Source organism: Oncorhynchus gorbuscha, linkage group LG17, assembly GCF_021184085.1.
Source record: "Oncorhynchus gorbuscha isolate QuinsamMale2020 ecotype Even-year linkage group LG17, OgorEven_v1.0, whole genome shotgun sequence".
NCBI classification, from domain to species: Eukaryota; Metazoa; Chordata; class Actinopteri; order Salmoniformes; family Salmonidae; genus Oncorhynchus; species Oncorhynchus gorbuscha.
Window position 1 is genome coordinate 24185989 of NC_060189.1, and position 15729 is coordinate 24201717.

A 15729-nucleotide genomic window follows, 5' to 3' on the forward strand; every position below is an offset into this window, starting at 1 on the left:
GCTGTTGGGATAGCTTTATGTAGGCCCTAACAGTTTGTGGGCACCATTTGTCACTGTCATAGTGCAATTACTGTATTGTTTAGTGTTGTATTGTGTAGTGGCTTTGCTGTCATGCATCCCACATGTTTTCTTTCTTGCCCCACCAAGATGTACATGCTAAGATAGCCACTGGAAACATGGAATAATATAAACTCAGCAAAAAAAGAAACGTCCTCTCACTGTCAACTGCATTTATTTTCAGCATACTTAACATGCGTAAATATTTGTATAACATAACAAGATTCAACAACTGAGACATAAACTGAACAAGTTCCACAGACATGTGACGAACAGAAATGGAATAATGTGTCCCTGAACAAAGGGGGGTCAAAATCAAAGTAACAGTCAGTATCTGGTGTGGCCACCAGCTGCATTAAGTACTGGACTGCACCAGATTTGCCAGTTATTGCTGTGAGATGTTACCTCACTCTTCCACCAAGGCACCTGCAAGTTCCTGGACATTTCTGGGGGGAATGGTCCCAGCCCTCACCCTCCGATCCAACATGTCCCAGACGTGCTCAATGGGATTGAGGTCTGGGCTCTTCGCTGGCCATGGCAGAACACTGACATTCCTGCCTTGCAGGAAATCACGCACAGAACGACCAGTATGGCTGGTGGCATTGTCATGCTGGAGGGTCATGTCAAGATGAGCCTGCAGGAAGGGTACCACATGAGGGAGGAGGATGTCTTCCCTGCAACGCAGTGTTGAGATTGCCTGGAATGACAACAAGCTCAGACCAATGATGCTGTGACACACCACCCGTGATGTCTGGTGAGGACCTGCCTTACAACAGGCCTACAAGCCCGCAGTCCAGCCTCTCTCAGCCTATTGCAAACAGTCTGAGCACTGATGGAGGGATTGTGCATTCCTGGTGTAACTTGGGCAGTTGTTGTTACCACCCTGTACCTGTCCCGCAGGTGTGATATTCGGATGTACCAACCCTGTGCAGGTGTTGTTACACGTGGTCTGCCACTGCGAGGACGATCAGCTGTCCGTCCTGTCTCCCAGTAGCGCTGTCTTAGGTGTCTCACAGTACGGACATTGCAATTTATTGCCCTGGACACATCTGAAGACCTTATGCCTCCTAAGGCATATTCACGCAGATGAGCAGGGACCCTGGGCATCTTTCTTTTGGTGTTCTTCAGAGTCAGTAGAAAGGCCTCTTTAGTGTCCTAAGTTTTCATAACTTTGACCCTAATTGCCTACCATCTGTAAGCTGTTAGTGTCTTAATGACCGTTCCACAGGTGCATGTTCATTAATTGTTTATGGTTCATTGAACAAGCATGGGAAACAGCATTTAAACTCTTTACAATGAAGACCTGTGAAGTTATTTGGATTTTTCTTTGAAAGACGGGGTCCTGAAAAAGGGACGTTTCTTTTTTTTGCTGAGTTTATGTATTCTATCTGATCCTCTTTCTGAGTCTAATGATATTATTACTAAAAATGTGCCTTCGTCATCACAAATGTGACTTTATAAATGCACTATGATTGGCATATCCTTACACAAGTATGTACTGTGCTGAAAGAGGTCAGGTTTGTTTGGGATATTTTAAATGTACATTTAAATGCATCACAACATCATCAATAGTGTAGTGCAGGCTTCCCCAACTGGTGGCTCGCGGGTGGTCCCCAACTTTTTTGAGCCATTTTAAAAACTGCTTTTTATTGTTGGACAGAAAAGACTAAAGACACCAGGAAATAAGCTCCATATGACTTTAATTTAAGAAGTTTGTTCCCAGGTATTCCCACACCTAACAGAGACGTGATTGTATGCAAATGTGAGCAAGGTTTGAAATGATTCTTTTTTAGTCAAACATTATCTGTTTTGGCTTCTTGTGGTCAATTTGCAGTCTACAAATGATTTGTAATTATGTTCTGTCCCCCCGACCCTCCACTCCAGAAAGAAATCATCCCGTGAGTGAATCTAGTTGATGGTCCCTGGTGTAGTCGGATAATAAATGAATCACAGACTTCTGGGAGTTATTTAATTATTTCTTCCTTTACCTTTTAAGAAATCAAAACATAAAGGTGACACAGATATTGGTGTTTCAACAATCAGAGATATCAATGTACACTGTTGCCAAATGATATAATTCACACCATTAATATTTATACTGTAGGAACAGGAAATAATTTTAAGTACCTGTTCCTTAATGCAAGTTTATCATCAAGGGACCAATTCTGACACATTGATGTTAATAAAAACATGTACCCGCTTCATAACCAAAATGGGTCTCGCCCACTGATAGCCAAATCATGAAGTCAACTTTAAGCATGCTTTACCTTTACAAACAGATATATGGATGGTAAGAGACTACTGGTGACTATAATTACAAATACACTACATGACCAAAGGTATGTGGACACCTGCTCGTCGAACATCTCATTCCAATATCATGGGCATTAATGTGGAGTTGGTCCCCCCTTTGCTGCGATAACAGCCTCCACACTTCTGGGAAGACTTTCCACTAGATGTTGGAACATTGTTGCGGGGACTTTCTTCCGTTCAGCCACAAGAGAATTAGTGAGTTCGTGCACTGATGTTGGGCGATTAGACCTGACTCGTAGTCGGCATTCCAATTCATCCCAAAGGTGATCGGTGGGGTCGAGGTCAGGGCTCTGTGTAGGCCAGTCAATTTCTTAGATACCGATCTCGACAAACCATTTCTGTAAGGACCTTGCTTTGTGCACGGGGGCATTGGCATGCAAAAACATGAAGGGCCTACTCCAAACTGTTGCCACAAATTTAGAAGCACAGGATTGTCTACAATATCATTATATGCTGTAGTGTTAGGCTTTCCCTTCACTGGAACTAAGGGGCCTACTGTAGCCCGAACCATGAAAAACAGCCCCAGACTATTATGCATTGGGGCAGGTAGCATTCTCCTGGCATCCGCCAAAAACAGAATCGTCCATTGGACTGCCAGATGGTGAAGCGTGATTCATCACTCCAGAGAACGTGTGTACACATGTTCGGAGACCAATGGTGGCGAGCTTTACACCAGTCCAGCCGACACTTGGCATTGCGCATGGTGATCTTAGGCTTGTGTGCGGCTGCTCAGCCATGGAAACCCATTTCATGAAGCTCCTGACGAACAGTTCTTGTGCTGACTTGCTTCCAGAGGCAGTTTGGAACTTGGTAGTGATTTTTATGCGCTATGTGCTTCAGCACTTCGCGGTCCCATTCTGTGAGCTTGTGTGGCCTACCATTTTGCGGCTGAGCCAATGTTGCTCCTAGACGTTTCCACTTCACAATAATAGCACTTATAGCTGACCGGGTCATCTCTAGCAGGGCAGGAATTTGACAAACTGACTTGTTGGAAAGGTGGCATCCAATGACGGTGCCACGTTGAAAGTCACTGAGCTCTTCAGTTACGCCATTCTACTGCCAATGTTTGTCTATGGAGATTGCATGGCTGTGTGCTCAATTGTATAAACCTGTCAGCAATGGGTGTGGTTGAAATAGCCAAATCCACCAATTGGAAGGGATGTCCACATACTTTTGTGTGTATAGTGTATCTTGGCAGGGGCATTTCTAGAAAAGAAATCTTTGATAGAAACGTGGATGGCTCATGTATATTTCAATACAGCCATGATGATGATGATGCTGATGAAGAATACATCTTGAAATCGAAAGTATCGACGATAGTGATGAGGTAGTATTCAGCAGGACGCTGCATGCTGTACTTTATTTTGAACTGCTGTAACTCGGCAACCTACTGTATACTGTCCAGTAACCATTGGCATTGATATACTGTATATTGATATACTGTATATATATATATATATATATATATATATATATATATATATATATATATATATATATATATATATATATACACACAGTATATATACACCTTATACTATATAGACCCAGTTTGAATGTAAGACTTGTTATTTTCATTCTAGAGGAGCCTAAATACAACTGAAAGCATTGAAGGGAGGTGCCTGGAGTTTACGTTGCATTGTATTGGGTGTGAATTTTGGATCACTACAAAAAGCTTGTTGTAAAGTTTTTCTGCTAAACTGTCTGATCGGTTTCATCTGTACTTGTCCATACAAGCGCTTGTATTTTACAGTAGAGCAATGAAAATATAGTTCTGATAGTTATTTTTGATAAGAATAATTTGTAATAATATTGAAATATTAATCCAATTGTCCAAAATCTTGGTAAAAGCATGCTTACAGCATAGCATGGTTTCAGTCAGAATTGGTCCCCGTTGTATTGCACAACAGTAAAATAGTTCAAGTTACATGGTCACCCCCTAAAGTGGAGCCTGTTAAGTAGACAGCGGCTAGTTCAAATTGGGATTATTAGGTGTTGGGGTGTGTAGTCATCCTCCATTAAGTGACCAATCAGGCTGCAGTAAAATAGGGTGCTGCAGGATTAACACTGGTCAATGATATCACAAGCAGAGTAGCAACCATCCCGTCTACAATGTCAGGGATTCCTTTGATCACAGTTTCATATTGTGACAGCACCAACATGTATCACATCACATTAATCACGTCAGTAGTATAATCATCCCCCTCCCATCACATTCTCTCCCAGGCAGAACAAGAACAGCATGAGTCTACAGTACTGAACTACAGGGCCCAGCATGCACCATGGAGGTCGACCTACCTACACACTGGGCGCATGGAGGCCCTCGCGTCACTTTCCCACCGAGATCACACCTTGTTCAGACACACCATGGGACTGGTGCTACCCTTTGAAACATGCTGACACTTTGTAGCCTGCATGGCTTCTCACAAGAGGAGCACCTTGGGGAGTGATTTGCTGTCTTTAAGGATGCCTGTCTGTCTCCTGGTCTGTTGAGAGGTGTTACACCACAGCTACTGTGTCAACATGGGGTCAAGCAGCGTTCCACGTGTCTACTGTACTCCTGGAGGGAGGCAGAGCAGGCAGGCAGCTACAGCAATAACCTCCTTCTGGGTTAAAAATACCCCCAGTCAGCGTGAAGCGCTAGCTACCAACACATCACTGCACCTGCCATTCACCTCAGTTTGGCTGAAGCTCCATAAAGACAGTTCCAGCTATAAAAAGACAGGCAGCTTCTAAAATGCTGCGAGCAGATGCTGGACACCTTGCTCCCTGTGTGGGAGGACTCTGCCACGGTCTTAAAGGACCCAAAATAGAGCATTTGACACATGGGCCTCTGATTGTTTGAACATGGAATCTTCTGGACTTCTGCCACTCGGCAGTAATCCTTTGATACCCCTGCCCCCAAACCCACTCATCATCTTTCACCCGGCCCAGATGAGGTCATTCACTCAGTTGCCAAAAGGCAATTTCCATTGGCTTGAACAATCACCAAATGCGGGGTTTACAGAGGAGAAACGCTACAGTGCAACAGGTGAGTGGTGCGTCCATTGCCAGGACACACACTCACACACACACTCATGGGAGGGCATGGTCTTCTAGCGACAGACAGACAGACAGACAGACAGACAGACAGACAGACAGACAGACAGACAGACAGACAGACAGACAGACAGACAGACAGACAGACAGACAGACAGACAGACAGACAGACAGACAGACAGACAGACAGACAGACAGACAGACAGACAGACAGACAGACAGACAGACAGACAGACAGACAGACAGACAGACAGACAGACAGACAGACAGACAGACAGACAGACAGACAGACAGACAGACAGACAGACAGACAGACAGACAGACAGACAGACAGACAGACAGACAGACAGACAGACAGACAGACAGACAGACAGACAGACAGGCAGGCAGGCAGGCAGACAGACAGACAGACAGACAGACAGACAGACAGACAGACAGACAGACAGACAGACAGACAGACAGACAGACAGACAGACAGACAGACAGACAGACAGACAGACAGACAGACAGACAGACAGACAGACAGACAGACAGACAGACAGACAGACAGACAGACAGACAGACAGACAGCAGCGTAGTGAAGCAGATGATATAGGAGGTTTAACATGACTTGTCCACGGCACGGCTCCCTTTATTGCTGAGTTACTACAGAATAAGACGACTGACTATCTGGCTACGCTAGTTTAGTTAAACATGTCATGTGACCAGTTTATCTTCTTCCTGTCTGAGACCAATCCACATCACACAGCTCACTGCTCTCAAGAGGTATATTCAAGGACATTTAGATCAGTAGAGCTCACATTTAGGTAACACTTTCTGTTCTTTCTTTCTTTTCATTTTTTTTCCAAAGAAGGAGAAAGAGAGAAAAATGGCCGTCGGCTTCACCAGACATAACTGTACACTCAGTCAATCATTATTAATAAATATATACATGTCCTGGTCAAGTCCAGGAGGTGAAACAACTGTCTAACAAGTGAGTCATAGTGGTTGACTCAACTGTATATTCTGACTAGAAATAAAACCATGTTAATTAAGAGCCTGCAATTATTCCTTCTGAAGATATAGAGAGGGGAGATCCTTCACATACAGTATGACCACAGACCATAAACAAAACAAAATTATTACTGTACATAGTATTTCTAATATATTTTAAATTAATCTGCATCATTTTACATTTATACTTTTAACCAAGTTTTGCATTTGTTCTTCTTTATTTTTATTTGTTTTATTTTTTAAATGTCTTGGGTTCGAGGGGGCAAAGTGCGAGAGAGGTCAGTCACAGTCACAGGTCAGTCAGTCTCCTGTCACAGTCAGCAGGGTGTTCCTCTCCTGTCCTGAGTCCCCTCTCTCCATGTCCTTCTGTCTGCATCACCTGCTCCTCCATCAGACCTTGGCCTCCAGCATCTCCAGGAAGAGTTTGTGCATGGGCACCTTGCCCTGAACCTTGATGCTGTAAAAGTGCTGCACGGCCTTGGTGGCAGTCTGACGCAGCAGGGGCAGGGTCATGAGCAGCTTGCCTGCCCGCCGGGGGTCCTCCTGGTGCTGGCTGCTCTCATAGTCCTGCAGGGCCTCGTGGAGCGCATCCTGGAGCTTCTGCACCGCCTCCACATCCTCTATATGCATGGAGTCTGGAGAGGAGAGGGAAAGAAACAGTCAGTGAGAGGGGGTCTTCAACATGAGTCATGTTAACATCTTCAGGGATACAATGACAAGACAAACCAGTGCTTTATTTAATGCAATGTAAAATAGTTCTGTAGATAGTAACACATCATTTGCAGAATACAGTGCACATTTCCAATGCAAAGAGAGCTGAACGAGGCTGATGAACACAGCAGGAATTCCATTTTTGCTAAAGAAAAACATGGCTGGGTGTGTACCAGTGATCTAGTGATCAGCTATTAGACAGGTTATCGGCATAATTCACACTGCGACAAGATAGACAATAGAACGTAAAGAAAAACACAAAAGCTTCATGTATTTTTTTTGCCAGGTGGCCTTGGTTTGATTTTCGTATGGCCTTTGACCAATGAGACTGAAAATCCATATAATGCAGCAGTCTCCTGCAGCACACAATGGAATGAATAGCAGCCAACCCCCAGTGAATGAATACATATTAAACACCTCACTGTTCCAAAAGACAGCTCCGGAATAGATGGTTTTCTTAGAAACACTCCATCAGGGAATTGGATGGTGTAAACTAGCTTCAATAAAGAAATAATACTTCCTTCACATTTTCATTCATTTCCTCCCTCTTCTCTCACAGACACATGTGGAACAACAAATGAGTGGAATGAAAGTAAACACTATTGTACATTTGATTAAATAATCACTGGAATGTTAGTGCTTTAGCTTGCTGGAAACCATATTTTGACTGATGATTGATTGATCGATTGAACGAAACAAATTCACTCCAATTGAACTAGTGTAACTACGTGTATGTACTGTAGGTCTACTGTAACAGTGTAACTACATGTATGTACTGTAGGTCTACTGTAACAGTGTAACTACATGTATGTACTGTAGGTCTACCTTAACAGTGTAACTATGTGTATGTACTGTAGGTCTACTGTAACAGTCTAACTACATGTATGTACTGTAGGTCTACTGTAACAGTGTAACTACATGTATGTACTGTAGGTCTACTGTAACAGTGTAACTACATGTATGTACTGTAGGTCTACCTTAACAGTGTAACTATGTGTATGTACTGTAGGTCTACTGTAACAGTGTAACTCCATGTATGTACTGTAGGTCTACTGTAACAGTGTAACTCCATGTATGTACTGTAGGTCTACTGTAACAGTGTAACTACACGTATGTACTGTAGGTCTACTGTAACAGTGTAACTACATGTATGTACTGTAGGTCTACTGTAACAGTGTAACTACATGTATGTACTGTAGGTCTACTGTAACAGTCTAACTACATGTATGTACTGTAGGTCTACTGTAACAGTGTAACTACATGTATGTACTCTAGGTCTACTGTAACAGTGTAACTACATGTATGTACTGTAGGTCTACTGTAACAGTGTAACTACATGTATGTACTGTAGGTCTACTGTAACAGTGTAACTACACGTATGTACTGTAGGTCTACTGTAACAGTGTAACTACATGTATGTACTGTAGGTCTACTGTAACAGTGTAACTACATGTATGTACTGTAGGTCTACTGTAACAGTGTAATTACATGTATGTACTGTAGGTCTACTGTAACAGTGTAACTACATGTATGTACTGTAGGTCTACTGTAACTATATGTATGTACTGTAGGTCTACTGTAACAGTGTAACTACATGTATGTACTGTAGGTCTACTGTAACAGTGTAATTACATGTATGTACTGTAGGTCTACTGTAACAGTGTAACTACATGTATGTACTGTAGGTCTACTATAAGAGTGTAACTACATGTATGTACTGTAGGTCTACTGTAACAGTGAAACTACATCAACAACAACCATGTGTACAGTATCATACTGACTCTGTAGCCCATATCCTCCCTGACCTTTCAGTCTCAGAGGAGGGTTCTCTCTCTGACTCATTGCAGTCTCTCCCTGTCTGATGTGCTGTGGTGTATTACATTGTTCAAGGATACTCTTACGGTATGTACAGAATGCTGTAACACTCCCTTTCCATATTCTCTCTCTCTCTCTCTCTCTCTCTCTCTCTCTCTCTCTCTCTCTCTCTCTCTCTCTCTCTCTCTCTCTCCCTCTCTCTCAAGGATGCACTGAGCTTGTGGTTAACCAGTGTCTGGCACTTATGAGACGGTGTGTCATTGCTTGACTCATATCACCTTGGCAGTGCATATTTCACCACGCGGGACAATAAAAGGCAAAACAGATTTCAGACTTCGTCCCAAATTCATTGACTGGAACAACTATATTCCCAAGACCTTGAGACATTTCTCACCCTGACGCTTTCCAATCCACAGCGGTAAAATGAAGTAGGTCGTTTTGGAAAGTGAATGAGCAGTTGAGCAGGGGGTGGGGGGATATGAGCAGATGGGGGGGGCAGAATAGAAGAACAAAAGGGAAATTCACCAGGAAGTCAGAGAGTATCGTATCTCCTCTTTGCTTCATACAGGATTAGTCAATGATAAACAGCATATTAGGTCATATGTACAAGTCAATGCCCAGACAAATTATTAGCAATTAAATGCATTTTAATTACTGTGATAAAATAATACAACCAATAAACGTATCACAAACATAAGTGAGTATATGTGTGTGTGTACATGTGTGCTTCAGCACATGCATGACATTTTTGCCATTAAACTCATCTAATGCCAAGAATGAGTGAGCAGTGGACAAAGGTCTCGGGGTGAAGTGCAGGCAAGAAGGAATGAATGAAAGAAAGAGCTAGAGACCAGATGAGAAAGAAAAGAGAGCAATAGACAAAGAGAGAGATGGAGATATGGACAGAGAGACAGAGAGGGAGAAGGAGATATGGAGAGAGAGAGACAGAGAGAGGGAGATATGGAGCGAGAGACAGAGAGGGAGAAGGAGATGGAGATATGGAGAGAGAGAGACAGAGAGAGGGAGATATGGAGCGAGAGAGAGCGAGGGAGAGCATGCAGCATGTAGGCTATGGAGGAGGGGATAGGCTTAAAAAAACTACTTTGAAGAAACAATTTCCTTGCAATCCATCAGAGAGCCCAAGTCGATCCCATTGATAAACTGCTAATTACAAAATCAATCGCTATGAATTTTCACAGCTGTCAGACAGAGGGGCTCCCGGGAGAGTGATCTCACAGAGACCTTGTTCAAACGTTCCGGACGCCTCCTCCCTACCCCGACACCCGGCCTCCCTCCCTCACTACCCCCCCCAACAAAGCTCTGTTGTCTGAAAGCAAAGCCCACCGTCAGCGTTTTCATTTTTCAGCCAGACAAAAGAAGAGAAAGCGTGCCCGTGGCCCAGCCAGGCATTGATCAGAGAGGGACAGGCCCTGCCTACTCAAAAGCAGCCTGTCGATACGAGTGTACCGTCTTTGCATTGGAACAAACAAGCCCCATCACTCCCTGATACTCATTCAATTCGACTTAACACATTGTATTGACAGGCCCTGTGCTCCTAATGAAATGCTAAATTTATCTCCCATGGTTGGCGTGCCCTGCAGCTACTGTTATGGAGAATTAACCAACATAAATTATGAACAATTGTTATTATGAATAAGATAATTAGATAATATTCCAATATAAATTTAGAAACAGTTTTCTGCATTTGTGCAACATAAATGGAAAATGTTTTGGTTTTGGCAAATTAATGAGTGTTTAAAAATATTCCTAACAAATTTTATATTTTTGTGTCACTGGCACTATAGTAATCGTTTGTTCATTTGAAATTAACTCTGGCTCAAGATTTGATACAATATATGACAGTTTTTGAGATTAATGAAATGTGTCCTAAAATGTATAAATACTAGCTTTATTCATAAAATTACAACAAAAAGTTAAAAAGTCCAAAAAGTATTATTTTTGTCCACATGGATATATTGCTTGTGATATTGCCCATTCTACAATATTATATTGTCCATAAAATACTGAAAAATCAGACTCTTCAAAACATACATTTTCAGCAAAAAATAAAATATTACCTTAAATAATACATTTGATTGTTTTTTAGATTGATTGTTCTCATCATATTGCATAAATTAAAAAACCTTGTAAAGAATGAAATATCCAAATATTCACCTATTATCCCTGATTGCCGTCTTATTTATGCTACATACGGAGTCGGTGTATATTGTCCTACCTGAGTTGGCGAGAGCGATGGCCTTGAGGGTGACAAACTCCTCCTTCTCCACCTTCAGCTTCTTGTACTTGCGTACGAGCTGCAGGATGGACACGTAGAGGTCGAGCAGGCCAGTGAGCCGCGAGTGTTCTTCGTCCATGATGTAGTCCTCTGCATACACCAGCTCATCCTCGTAGGGCAGCGAGCGGAACACGATGCTCAGGATCAGGATCTCCATCCAGGCGCTCTGCAGTAGACTCATCTGGTCTCCCAGCGACAGCGTGGAGAAGCCTGGGGAGACAGAGGAAAACACTCTGAGAATCTCTCACCTGCAGTTATCTGCACTACAATGCAGACACTTAAAATATATTTGTTTTGTGTGTGTGTGTGTGTGTGTGTGAGTGTGGGTGTTTCCAGCTCATGCTCTGCCCTCAAGATTAAATAGAAAACAGTGAAAATACTCTAATAGGCTCTTTATATTTTCTCTTTGTTGATGATCAATGCAATTATCATCAGTAAACTATTAAATGGGGTGAACTAGTTAAGGGTGAACAATTAAATAAACATTACCACCCTGATTGTTTTAATGAAAACACTATGAAGCCAAACATGTACTGTCCACCTTCAAGGTCTTTCTCATGGACAGATCAGATCAGTAACCCAAACATGAGTTCAAAGTCTCAACCCCGACTGACTAGAGTACATGCCACGGTATGTTAGCAGCAGAGGTGTTTAATTTTAAATGCACTCTGGAAGGTCCTCTCTGAAACGGTTGTCACAGCACTCCAGTGGGCTTTACTGTAAGTGAAGACAGTAAATCGGTGCAAAGGTCTTTGAGACACAAAGCCGTCTGGTCAGCCCTTGTTTCCTGTCACACTGCTATTGGTGGGATTAGCACTGAGACAGATCCTCATTGGAGGGGTCGAGGACGTGACACACACTCAGTACCACGCTGGGTGAGTTGATAAAAACACACACAACACACTCATGCATGCTAGCACGCAGGCATGCATACACACTCACACTAACAGACACACACGAGTGTGGGCACACACTCACACAGCGAGGGGTCGCGTGGGTCAACACAGCCCTAAAGGCTAACAGCAACTGGATGAGCTGAAATGGTCTGGGTCATATAAAACTATTGTAATTTCCCCCTTCAAACACACAGGCTGCTACCTGTACATATGGATAGATTTAAACCTTTTAAAAACAACCATCCTCACAAATCCTCTGAAGATGAGGTGAGAGAATTCAGACAAATGAAAAGGAGGAAAGGGAATCTGGTTAGCAGGAACAGATAGCCTTATCATCCCCCGTTCCCCATACTACCCTTTCCTCCGTACAACCCTTCCCCGTACTACCCGTTCCCCGTACTACCCTTTCCTCCATACTACCTGTTCCCCGTACAACCCTTTCCTCCGTACAACCCTTTCCCCATACTACCCTTTCTCCATACTACCCGTTCCCCATACTACCCTTTCCTCTGTACAACCCTTTCCCCATACTACCCGTTCCTCTGTACTACCCATTCCCCATACTACCCTTTCCTCCGTACAACCCTTTCCCCGTACTACCCTTTCCCCCATACTACCCTTTTCCCGTACTAACTACCCTTTCCCCCACCCTTTACTACCCTTTTACCCTTTCCCCCATACTACCCTTTCCTCCATACTACCCTTTCCTCCGTACAACCCTTTCCCCGTACTACCAGTTCCCTGTACTACCAGTTCCCGTACTACCCTTTCCCCCATACTACCCTTTCCTCCATACTACCCTTTCCTCCGTACAACCCTTTCCTCCGTACAACCCTTTCCTCCGTGCTACCCTTTCCCCAGTTCCCTGTACTACCGTTTCCTCCGTACTACCCTTTCCCCCATACTACCCTTTCCCCGTACTACCCGTGCCCTATACTACCCTTTCCTCCGTACAACCCTTTCCCCATACTACCCTTTCCCTGTACTTTCCCCGTACTACCCTTTCCTCCGCACAACCCTTTACCCGTACTACCCTTTCCCCGTACTACCGTTTCCTCCGTACTACCCTTTCCCCCGTACTACCCGTTCCCCGTATTACCCGTGCCCCATACTACCCTTTCCTCCTTACAACCCTTTCCTCCGTACAACCCTTTCCCCGTACTACCCGTTCCCCGTACTACCCTTTCCTCCGCACAACCCTTTACCCGTACTACCCTTTCCCCCGTACTACCCTTTCCTCCGTACAACCCTTTCCCCATACTACCCTTTCCTCCGTACTACCCGTTCCTCCGTACTACCCTTTCCTCCGTACAACCCTTTCCTCCGTACAACCCTTTCCCCGTACTACCGTTCCCCGTACTACCCTTTCCTCTGTACTACCCTTTCCCCGTACTCCCCGTACTCCCCTTTCCTCCATACTACCCTTTTCCCGTACTACCCGTTCCCCGTACTACCCTTTCCCCACCGTACTACCAGTTCCCCGTACTACCCTTTCCCCCATACTACCCTTTCCCCCGTACTACCCGTTCCCCCATACTACCCTTTCCTCCGTACAACCCTTTCCCCGTACTACCCTTTCCCCCATACTACCCTTTCCTCCATACTACCTGTTCCCCGTACAACCCTTTCCTCCGTATAACCCTTTCCCCGTACTACCAGTTCCCCGTACTACCAGTTCCCCGTGCTACCCTTTCCCCCGTACTACCCGTTCCCCGTACTACCCATTCCTCCATACTACCCTTTCCTCCGTACTACCCTTTCCCCGTACTCCCCGTACTACCCTTTCTTCCGTACTACCCTTTCCTCCGTACTACCCTTTCCTCCGTACTACCCTTTCCTCCGTACTACCCTTTCCTCCGTACTACCCTTTCCTCCGTACTACCCGTACTACCCGTTCCCCCATACTACCCGTTCACCGTACTACCCATTCCTCCGTACTACCCTTTCCTCCGTACTACCCTTTCCTCCGTACTACCCTTTCCCCCGTACTACCCTTTCCACGTACTACCCTTTCCCCCGTACTACCAGTTCCCCCGTACTACCCTTTCCCCGTACTACCCCCGTACTACCCTTTTCCCCTACTACTTGGAGCATCCCTCTCCTTACCTCCTGTCCTGGTCTAGCGTTCCCACGGGCGCCCCCATTCTGACAGCATATTAGCCCGTCGCCTGATTAAAATGATTGCTTTTACAAGTTTGCTGTTGCAATACTATCTGCTCCCAGGTTATTAGGAGGCGATAGATTACAGTATTGACACACACACACACACACACACACACACACACACACACACACACACACACACACACACACACACACACACACACACACACACACACACACACACACACACACACACACACACACACACACACACACACACACACACACACACACACACACACACACAGAGCTACACTGAAGGGGTAGAAACAGAAAGAAATAGGTAGCGAGGGAAAGAGAGAGAAAAGGGGGTAGCGGAGAGTTTCATTTCCCTTATCGTAGTGATGACCACAGGAGGGAAGAGCTGGAGGATACATTCATTAACAGATTGCGATCGGAATGTGAGGGCCTTCACAATGTGAAGGGGAATCAATAGTCAGTCGAATGGAGGGTCTGATCAAACAGAGACAGGTGCAGGGCCCAGGACAGGCAGGGCAGGCCCACCCCACCCGGGTGGCCAGGGGATCTGTGAACCACAGACAGGACCAGCACAATACAGACACTAACCAAAACTGCTAGGAGGCACATACTAATATAATACTAATATAATTGTAGGAGTAAGCCATGAGTGCCTTAGTGCAGGTGCCTGTGCTACTATACATCAAAATGCATTTTAAATCATTTTTAAAGCTCTGACGAAGGCCTTCAGGCCGATACGTAAAGCTAAATAAAGAGCAGTGTGCCGGTTTTTGAATTTTTCTCATCTTATTCAATTGTTGCCATTCACCTGCAACAAAGATAGCTCAGATGACTGAGTGCCTTTTGAATGTTAAATCCTTTGCTGTGAAATGTCCCTGTCAGCACTGGAAAAGCCGTACCTTGCCATTAGCGAGATAATCTGGACTGGCCGCAAGGAAATTGTCATGCAAGTGTAGACAAGGTACAGCCTGATTTCTGCGTCAGGTTGGCATGCAATCACAGCCTAGGCTTTGTGCACCCTTTTAATGCCAAGGAGCACTCAACCGGAACACCTTGCCCTCAATGTGACAGCACATAGAAAGAACTTGTTCTAGATTTGTACAAGAGAATGCAAAATCCCTCTGTTATACCAGACACCTCTCAGCAATATGCACACACTGAACACAGCAGCCTGCAATTACGTTTGACGCTAAAAGTCCTTGAATTGAATTCGGTGTTGTGAGATGGAGAGGAGGGGTTTTCCCCCTGCTCTGTCTCTCTTCAGGGCCTAAATTATGGCTCCAAATGGGATCTTGTGTCGTTGACTTGCCGTTTTCCACTCAATTTAATCGAGTAATGAAGTGACTTCCAGACTCCATAGGTCACACAGCGCTCTGGCCGCCATGCTGTGAAGGCTGCCCGGTTAAGTGCTGTCGGAGTGGGTGATTTCCTCTAATGAAACATCAATATTTACATCTTAATTTCCAC

The 15729-nt window shown here is 44.5% G+C and overlaps 1 protein-coding gene across 4 annotated transcripts in view; it reads right to left on the reverse strand.

Annotated features, from left to right (window-relative positions):
- Positions 1-5869: 5869 nt before the first annotated feature.
- The window catches only part of LOC124002187 (steroid hormone receptor ERR2-like), a 57765-nt gene continuing 47905 nt past the window's right edge, over positions 5870-15729 (reverse strand). For all 4 annotated transcript variants that reach the window (XM_046309528.1, XM_046309527.1, XM_046309525.1 and 1 more), the window contains 2 exons: positions 11165-11434; positions 5870-7037 (listed from right to left, as the gene is read on the reverse strand). In XM_046309528.1, coding sequence (XP_046165484.1) covers positions 6793-7037; positions 11165-11434 — 515 coding nt within the window. In that variant the 3' untranslated portion in view covers positions 5870-6792. The remainder of the gene's footprint in view (positions 7038-11164; positions 11435-15729) is intronic.